This window comes from Nelumbo nucifera, chromosome 4, assembly GCF_055504915.1.
Source record: "Nelumbo nucifera cultivar China Antique chromosome 4, China Antique-T2T, whole genome shotgun sequence".
In the NCBI taxonomy this organism is placed as follows: Eukaryota; Viridiplantae; Streptophyta; class Magnoliopsida; order Proteales; family Nelumbonaceae; genus Nelumbo; species Nelumbo nucifera.
In genome coordinates, this window is record NC_142652.1 from 87,605,571 (window position 1) to 87,615,422 (window position 9,852).

Here is a 9,852-nt window from a genome sequence, read left to right on the forward strand (position 1 = left end):
TTCATTCTGAACGATTTATGGGGTAAAATTAGCCACATGGCTACATTGAGTCCTTTCCGGGGGCTTTGGTTTGATGGGTTTGGCTCGAAATACAATGTCGTAATTTGATAAGTTAAACCAGTAAAAGGTTCGGCCGGGCTCAGATTGGTCCAACTCAATTTGCAGCCGCAGTGAATAATATACGGTCATTCCATAGGACTCGTCTCATGGATGGTCTGGATTGGAAATTCCCCAGTCTGAGCCCAACACGAGCTCAATTCTGAATTTCTGATCGGGTGTTTTGATTTTTAGGGACAAAGTATAAGAAGCGAAGTTCAGATTGCCAAGCTCTGGTTGGTCCAACTCAATTTGCAGGGCCCGTCCAACGGATTGGCAAGCCCATATTATTCCTCCATGTGTACGAGTGATGACGATACAGTAGATCAACACGAGGAAGGTTCTTGTAGTCAGACAGGGCCCTTCAGGGTAGGGGTGTCAATTGGACAGGATTTGGTCCAATCCAATCCAGTCCAATGTGAGTCCATTATAAATGGATCAGATCCATTCCAACCCAATAAATGTTTTGGACCAATTTAGACCAGTCCAATTTAATGTCTGGACGGTCCAATCTATTCAAATTCATTTTGATTTAGATTGGTTTCAACCCAAACCCGGTCCAATCTATTCAAATTCATTTTGATTTAAATTGGTTTCAACCCAAACCTGGTCCATTGAGACATATTCTTATTTTATATCAATGGACCAGATATTGGCTTAATCCAACCCAATCCAATATAAATTTGTTACGAACGGACCAGGTCCACTCCAATCTAATAAATATTTTGGACCGGATTGGTCCAATAGAGCATCATTAGGTTGGTAAATGCCTATATATAGGTGGGACGGGTTTTTTTCTTGAATGATGAACCTTACAGGTACGGGTAGGTGCGGTATTAGGTTAATCTGATCATCCCCAAGGACCCCAACCCACATATTATTGGAAAGTATATAAAATTTATGTATTAGGTGTTGAATTTAATAATATTTTAAATTTTACGTGAATGATATTAATATTTTATGTATTTTTTACATAATTGAAAATTTTGTTATTTGTTCATATTTTTTTGTTTATTTATTACTTATATAACAAGAAATTTTAAAAAGTTAGATGCAAGTTGTAAAACCATCCTACTTTGAATGCAAAGAGGGTAGAGTCAGCAGTCAGGGAGGGTTTTGCCTTTTCATGTGCCGTAGCATTTGGATTCTCAAAATCTATCCTGCTACGGGTTTTGGAGCAGGTATGGTTGGGAGGTTTAAGGAGACAGGTAAAGTCTAGAATTTACAAAATCCTCCCCGTTGCCATCACTATCCAAGAGATGAGGAAGAAATAGTAAAAGGTCGGGAAAAGCCCAAAAAGTATTTGTCCAGTTAAATTCATAGGCTCTGGAGGTTGATATCAGTATACCAGTGAGAAATTCCATAAGAAATGGGAGACTGGGGCATGGGGTGTGAACATGAGGGCTACACAGCCATATAGAGTTGAGATTGAGCCAAACGACTCCACTCATCATACATAGCTTTGGATCTTCTAGAGACGACCCAATTAGGCTACCTTTTTCCCCAACACAAACACGCTAATTGCTGAAGAGAAACATGCAGGAGGCTGTAAGCAAAAATAATTAGCTCATTGCATATACAAAGCTTTATTGTATGTTACAAAGCTCTTTCTACTTATAGTATGTTACTTCCAGCTCGCGGTATATCATACCTGAAAAACAAAGCTTGGTCATCTACCGCAACTCAAATTTTCCAAACTATAGCTCAGGAAAAAGAATGAAAAGACCTAATTTCCCTTCAAACTATTCCCCTACCTTCTTTGCTCAAGCAAGTCTTAGCAGTGCCACTGTCATTAAAGTTGCAGCCCTGAAGAGAATTTCATTCATATTCCTGTCTACTCTCTTCATTATACCCTCCTCTTTCAACCCCAATTTGTGTGAGTTCTTGCTGATATATACAACTGTATCTCTCAGTCTGTTCACTGCCCAAGAAAGCCAAACCAGCGCAAAACCAAACCCAGTGTTCAATATCTTCGATGCACAGAAGGGCACTCTCCCTCCAACAACTTTACAGACAACAGAGAAGATAACAGCAAGACCAGTTCCAGCAATCCCAGCAGATAATTGGGTCAGAAGCTCGGCTAGTTCAGAGCCAGATTTCTTCAGTGACAGTATTGCCATCTTCCCTTGCCTTCTATTTAGGACAAGGGATAGAAGGATCTCACATGCATGGAAATGGTTTCTCCGGTAGAGATCACTCTTATTCCCTGCTTTTTTGCTTTGTTTCTTCCTTGGTGATGGCTTCATCTTGATTTTCTCAGGGCTGAGATCATTTTAGAGAGCCGGAAAATGATGAGGAAAATTTAACACAATATTAACCAAAAAGTGAAGCATATTTTATTCCCACATGAACTACATGTGACAAATAGAAATCTTGGTTCCAAGAAGATTTAGAGTTGATCTTATTAGGGAGCATGAGATAAATTCACGCATGAAGACATAAAAGCTAGCAATGTAAATGGTGGAAATTTTCAAATTAAAACAACTAACAAAAGGGTGGAGAGGAATTCTCATTCCCCAAGCCAAGAGGCTCACAGATTTAACAGGTTGGGTTCATCAATCAGTAAACCTCACATGAAATACACAGCAACAGATTAATTGATGATATCATGTGTATGGACAAGACAAAAGGATTATCAAGTTATGATCTGAGGTGCTTGCCATTTAGTGAAAACTTAAAACCCAGTAAAGATCACCTAAAAGGGAAAGCTCATCTAGTTCCTGCCATGGAAGGCAAAGAAGTAAAGACATGGGTTCCATAATTCTCCAATCTTTTTCCTTTCCCTTGGTCATCATAAAATCATAACTTGAATCAAAGAACAGAGTAGAAAATTCAAAATCTAAAACCTGGGATAAGTACATGGATTAGCATAGGCATTATTAGAAAGATGAAGCTTCTTTCAAGATTATATGTACCACACATTACAGTCCAAACATAACAAGTTCAAATTTCAAATTGCTATGAAGCTAGTTCCCCAAAGAAAGGAGAGCTGGATTCAAATAAATTTTGGTTAGGTTGTCAAGAAAATGCTAGAGACCAAGGTTTTTAAAACCGGACTGGACAGGGACCCATTCTGGGGTCCATTTCCCAGGTCAAACGGTCTGACCGTCCGGTCCGAATGGACGGCCCGCTCTGACAGAAAATATAACAAAATTTATAGAAGGCCAAAAACCATTGTCCAGGTCGGCGGTTCGACCACCCGGGTCAGCAGTTCGCTGACCAAATCAACGGTTTTTGGCCAAAAAGCGGTTTTGGGGTAAAACGGAACCGGTCAGGTGACCGGTTCCCAGTTTTCTGGTCCAGCCATCCGGTCCGGTTTTGAAAACCATGCTAGAGACCATCAACCTAATGTGAGTAATATTCTCAGTATGACTACTAAAACTAGAATTGACTGTTGTAACTACAAGAAGTCAAAAACATATGGGATTTTTCACATTAAAATTTGTACTAACAATGAAAATCATAATTCCAATTAAACAGTGAGTGCAACAAGAAATAAAATTCAGTGACACAGTCTTCAATGAAATATACCTCTTTAGAGGAGCAACCGTCACTGTTTCTAGCTTCAATGGAGACCCATGGATACTAGTCTTTGTTTCACTCCTTTCCAGTCTGACAATAAAATGATGATGTTAAGTCAGTACAGAAACTGGCAGTAAGTATTTATAGTGGTGCTCATTGTGAACAAAACTAACTGCAAGCATTAACAATAGAAAGTTCCATTAATTCTGGGAGCATTTACAGAACACACACATGTAAACTATGACTTCTATAAAACAACAAAAAGAACTTCTAACATTAGGCAATTCAGTAGAGAATTAGAGATAGAGTTCCAAGAACACCCCTATTTAATGTGTTTCTACTAGATCTCTTCTATAAACCTGAGATCCCATATCAAATTATTCAAACTATAAGATCTATTGAACACATTTACACAGTCAGGAAAATACAGTCTGTGGTCTAGAAATACTGCAAGGATAAGAGCATCCAATTCCTAACCTAGAAAATCTCCATACCAAGAACGATTAAAAGGTGTATTCCAGCACCCATGACTTGACTGATGCATTGGAAAAACAGGGTGTGAGTAGAGAAAGGTTGTATTCAGCACAATTGTAATGTACAACTTGAGTTGTAACAACATTGTAAATATTCCAAATTTTCTTGTTATTCAATAAAAGTTTTTAATTATCCATCACTATATATATAAATATATAAATATATATATATAGCATGTATGTAATGATAAAGCAGGAGCCCCAAATTAACCAGTACAGAGAAAACCTTACACACCAATAGAATACTTAGAAAGTTAGTACAAAAGAACTGACAAAACCAGCACACAATTGCTAATCCAGCCTGATACATATAGAAATCAAGTATAACATTGAGCCCCTGGGCCAGGAACCCAACAGCACAAGTGGATGCTCGTCTCTTATCATAACAGCATAGTTCCTGAGGCAGAATTTGTATATGATGACACTGACAGCATTTGATGGCACCAGTTGACTGTAAGAATACAAGAAGATTACGAAGACAACTAGAACCACAGATGCTGAAACCGATTAACAGACCTCTACAGTTAAATTTGAGACATACGGCTATTCCACAATCCCCAGAGAGGGTTGAGGCAGACTCAGTGAACCTGTTGTTCTCAGGAGGTACAAAACAAACTGGATCCCTACAGTTACATCATGAAAATGTTGACATCAACACCTTTTTAGGAATAACTGAACATTTATTAAATATTAATAAATAATAAAGAATCAGTTACAATCAGAACTAACACCACACACTTAGGCTACTAAATCGGCCACCTAACCCCACCCTTAAATTTCTATGATTTTCACCATTCAAATCCCTTAGCTGACATCAAAACGGTTGACTCCTGTTTACACCTGGTCTAGGTAAACCATCAGTCATATAATTGGCTGATTTATGTATCCACGCACAGCTACTGATTCTTTCCCTACCTAATTCCTGGATTTCCTTCGTCATGTTCCAATATTTCCATGGCACCTTAGGGTCCGTTTGGTTAACAGTTTGAATCAGAATCGGAATCAGAATGGTCTATTCCCATAGTCTGTTTGGTCCAGACAGGAATTGGAATGGGAATTGGAATCATCTGGAATGGGATTTCATTCCCAAGGGAGGGGGAGGGAATGGCCATTCCCTCAAATGGGGGAATGTCATTCCACTAGGAATGGGAATGGGATTCCAGCTCCACCCAACCAAACAGTTGGAATCAGAATGACCCATTCCAATTCCAATTCCAGACCCCTATTCCCACAAAGCAAACGGGCCCTTAGTTTATTTCTTTAACCACCCTAGAATCCCCCTCCACAAGGTTTCTGATGTTCAAGGACCTAGCCAATCTTAATCCCTGAAGCATAACATTCAGTTCTCCTTTTAGAATACCCATACCCAATGGGACCTGAACATAAAACAAAGTATTGCTCCATCTTTTCTGAAGGGGGAGCAGACTCAAGCTCTGTAACTATACTTTTTTATCATTCAAATACATGATTCTCAGTGACAGTTACATTCAGATGCAAGTATTGCGGAACAGGTTAATGCAACTCCAAGAAGGAATGGCCTTCAAGAGAAAAAAGAAATTCACAAATAGATAGTCCAATGGTTGCTAAGTTTCACATTGAAGTATCACAATAAATGAACTGTCAAGAATCATTACAAGAAAATGGCAATTGACCAAGATAAATACACCCATCAAAATCAAACTTACTCTTATGATGGTCCACCAAATCATCATCAAGACCAATCAAACAGTGGACCAAGTCCCAAATTGTCAATGAGTACAGCCCAAAAATTGAACCAACTGGAAGATCTCAATCATCAAATCTAGAACTAAATGGGCATACAAAAGATAAAACTAGATTGATGGCAAAAGATCCATGCATTAAATGGACAAGATGTTCAATCAATCAGAATTGAACCTCCAGAACCATACTCAATCCAAGAGGGGACAAACTGATCTAAAGGACAAAATCCATAGGGCTGCAAATAGAAGGATCAAATCAGATATACCTAGATGTAAAATAAATTTTCTAATATTCAGATTTAATGGAATCTTATCCATCAGATTCAGGTTGAATTCAGATATTAAATAGCATTATTAAACTAAAAATGATCAGAATATTATATATTAATAAAATGAACTAAAATGACCAGTAATAATTGTATGTAATGAATAGAACAAATTGAAAATAACTTATATGAAACTTCTTGTCTTCTTGAATCTATGATTCTTTAGTAAAGATATAACATTGATACAACATCCAAATCAACTTTCCTAATAGATAAAATGTAAATTTTAAGTGGATATAAGCATATATATTTAAATATTATCAGATCAGATCATGTCAGACCAAATAGGGGTGGATCCATATTTAATCCAATCATAAACGGTTGAACTCAGATCATCATTTGAATTTGAATTTGAACAAACAGTTATCATTTGCATCTTTTAAAATCCACAAGTTGGTGGACAATCCAAAATAGTATTCAATGGATGTCATCATTGACAAGTATGATGCAAAGAGTTGCAAGTTGCACAAGCTTCAAAATTGTCATCCTATGCATACAAAAGTAGCCAAGAATTATGATCCTTGCGCTATGGGGGATTTTAACCAGCATGAATGGACAAATACCTAGTAAAGTGTGGTACAAGCAGTGGTAGTTTCCTCTGTTCAGTCAAGTTCTTTGACATGTAAAACTCTGCAACAATAGAAAGTAAATCCTTCATCTCAGTTCCGCTGCCTGTAAGCAAGACTTTGCCATCAGGGTTAACAGTAATTTTTGAACTATGGGTTAAATCCCCCATGAAGTCCAAGAGAGGCTTCTGGAATTCCTTGCTTGGGTGTACAAGGAAAGGCTGAACAGAATCAGACCCAACCTCATATAGACAAAAATCACCATCTGAAGAACCAACTCGATGTGGGAGTGATTGCAAGTCAATTGCCATTTGAAGCCCCATCAAATCAGATAATAGGGCAAGATCTAGTCCATCTGTCTCTGCTTCGCTTGACCCAGATGAGAGGAACTGCAATATCTTTTCATGTCTTGTGCATTGTTCAGCAATCCCAAAGCTAAAGAGTACTGAGTGAGGGCGACTGTCTGCTAACAAATAGAAGGGGTTAAACATGACTATAAAAGCATTTATATAACGCAACATCAAATAAACCCAATAGAGAAGCACAATGTCATTAAAATATTAATTATGATAATTGTTAAATATATGTATGTGTTTGTGAAAGAAAGAGTTCACAGTATTTTCAACTCTTAAAAAAGATAGGGACGATGAGCTTTGAACCTTGCACATCAACAAGCACAGGCCTCCTAATACTTAAATCAAGCTTTTCAGATTGGTTAGACTCAGAGAACCAGCTTGCCGGCTTCCATGGATCCTCAGGCTGAATTGGTCTTGTATGAACGCAGACATGTCTTGTTCCAGGACTTGGTATAAAAGGTTGAAACTCCTGCACCGACCAAAGATGGAAAAAGTTTATTATTGGCAGATGGGGGAAATGACAAGCAAACCCCATATAGATGGGATTGAGGTTTAGTAGAAAGATCTGATACAATATTTAAGGAGATAAGCATCACCCCAATAGGGAACTGTGGAACTGAGTAACCAAACAATTGCACTTGAAAACCGTAACCCAGAGAGAGAGAGAATAAGATGATTAATTAAAGTAGAAAAAAAAAATGATATATGAAAGATAAGTATCTCAGGAGACAAAAGTAGGAAAAAAACGGTGAGGACAGCAGAGAAGCTAATATTCCTGCGTACATCAAGAGTTACTAATACAGAACTGCTAAAAAAAATTGCAGATAGGAAATAACGTTGATAACAAATAATAAGAACTCTGCTAACTAATAAACATAGAAGATTATCAACCTTGCATATCAGGTGGGACTAGAATTCCTCTATTCACACAGCAATGGAGGCAACAAAATCTGCAATCTTTCGAAATCTGACAAATACCTAAACACTGTAAGATTCCCAACACAAACACTCAGTAAATAATGAATCTAAAGCCAACCTGTCAATTATATACCTAAACATAGCCAAGAAATCCCCATAAGACAAATAAAAATAGAAAAAAAAAAGTAAAAACCAGTAACAGATCAATACAGAATTCAAACCAGAATCATAATCATGCAAATCAGCACAAACTCTAAAGAAAGGGAACAAAGAAATACAAAAAGGAAAAACCAATACACCCATCAATAGTTCAAAGGCAAAAGCTCAACAATCCAATAAACAGGAATTTGAACCACAACATTAAGCAACAACCACAAATGGTTAAAACTCATACAAATCAACAAAACAACTAATCGAATCGACGCATTCAACGGAGCTAGTCACCTTCGAAACCCTGCACAATCCCTGTTCTTGGTGAAACAGTCCAGGAGGGTAAATGGAAGACGCCATGAGACAAAGCTCAGCCATGTCTGAGAGAAATCTACCCGGTTCAGAAAATGAATTTCTGATCCGAATTCTATCCTCTTTTTATAGGAGTTCAGAAAACTATATGAATTTATCCATCCTCAAGCCCTCTAAAACCAGAATTATTACAGGTTTTAGAGTTTGAGTGGCAACCAAAAAGACTCGAAAATTCAGAATTTGGGTTTTGTGGGTTCGATCGTTAAGTTTCTGGACGAACCAATCTGTGGTCGCAACTCCCTCAGTCATACAGGTTGGATATGAATCTGGACAAGCCGTCACCTTTCTTCTTCTTTGTACTTTTCCGAGATTGTTTCTTATTTTAGGATAAATGATGCATAGGTACCCTTAGGTTTTAGTCAAATGGCGAAACCCCCCCTCAGCTTTACCCCATTTACTTTTTCACCCTTTATCATTTTGTTGTTTTTTGATAAATTTTTTAAACTAACCTTAACTGACTAAGTAAACCCCTACTATTTCGGAAAATTACCAAGTGTCGTTAAATACTGATGGAAGGGGTGAAATGTCCATTTTGCCGTTAAGTTCAATTTACGTGTGATCACCATCGTCAGAGCATCATCGCCTTCGCCTACGACATTTATCGTTGCAATTTCTAGACGACGGTGCGACAGTGAGAAGAAAAAGCCAGTAGAGGAGAAGAAGGTCGAGAAGGCCCCTATTTCAAGCTTCCCAAGATCGGCAGAAAAAGGTTGGAGATCTCCGAGTTCCAAAACTTTCGAATCTCTCTCTCTCTCTCTCTCCCTCCCCTTCTTCTTCTTCCTCTCTTCCCCCTGCCTATGTCATTCTCAGGCCGCCTATTCTCAAGGTTGAATGTTCGAAACCCAAGAACAATGTCGCCCCTTTTAGCACCATCTCGTTGGGTAGCTCAAGTGTGGAGTATACTTTTAGCGCAGGCACCAACATCCGTCTTGAAGTTGTCGACGTAGACAAGGGCTTCACTCTCAGCTCCTCTAGCTCTCTCTGTTCACGAGAACACCTGCCCGTCGGCATCCACCTCTGCTCTCTATTCTTCCTCTCATTTATCTTCTTATGAGGCAAAACTACTACGAGGCTCACCTAAATTCTAAAAAAAAATGAAGGCCGTTAGAATTGAAAAGAATAGAGAGAGAAGCCTTCCTGTGGCAAGGCCTCAAGAAGTGACTTGGCTGCATTTTTTGCATATGCCATGGGGCTTTTTCAGTGGGGTTCTAGAAGGGGAATTGAGCGGCGGTGATCTTCTTCTTCCTCCGCCTCCCTTCCCCTCTTCATTCTCCCTCTCCACCTTCATAGAT

The 9,852-nt window shown here is 38.4% G+C and overlaps 1 protein-coding gene across 2 annotated transcripts; it reads right to left on the minus strand.

Moving 5' to 3' along the window:
- Window positions 1-1,643: 1,643 nt before the first annotated feature.
- LOC104612891 (uncharacterized) lies at window positions 1,644-8,817 on the minus strand. 2 transcript variants are annotated; one of them, XM_010280537.3, is made up of 6 exons: window positions 8,483-8,817; window positions 7,424-7,589; window positions 6,762-7,227; window positions 3,628-3,708; window positions 1,851-2,358; window positions 1,644-1,747 (listed from the first exon to the last, which is right to left on the minus strand). In XM_010280537.3, exons 1-5 carry the CDS (start codon window positions 8,564-8,566, stop codon window positions 1,860-1,862), a joined length of 1,296 nt encoding a protein of 431 aa, XP_010278839.1. In that variant the 5' UTR covers window positions 8,567-8,817; the 3' UTR covers window positions 1,644-1,747; window positions 1,851-1,859. The 2 variants fall into 2 exon arrangements, with proteins under 2 accessions (XP_010278839.1, XP_010278831.1); XM_010280529.3 differs by having other exon boundaries at window positions 1,644-2,358; window positions 8,483-8,812.
- Between the last annotated feature and the right edge of the window lie 1,035 nt (window positions 8,818-9,852).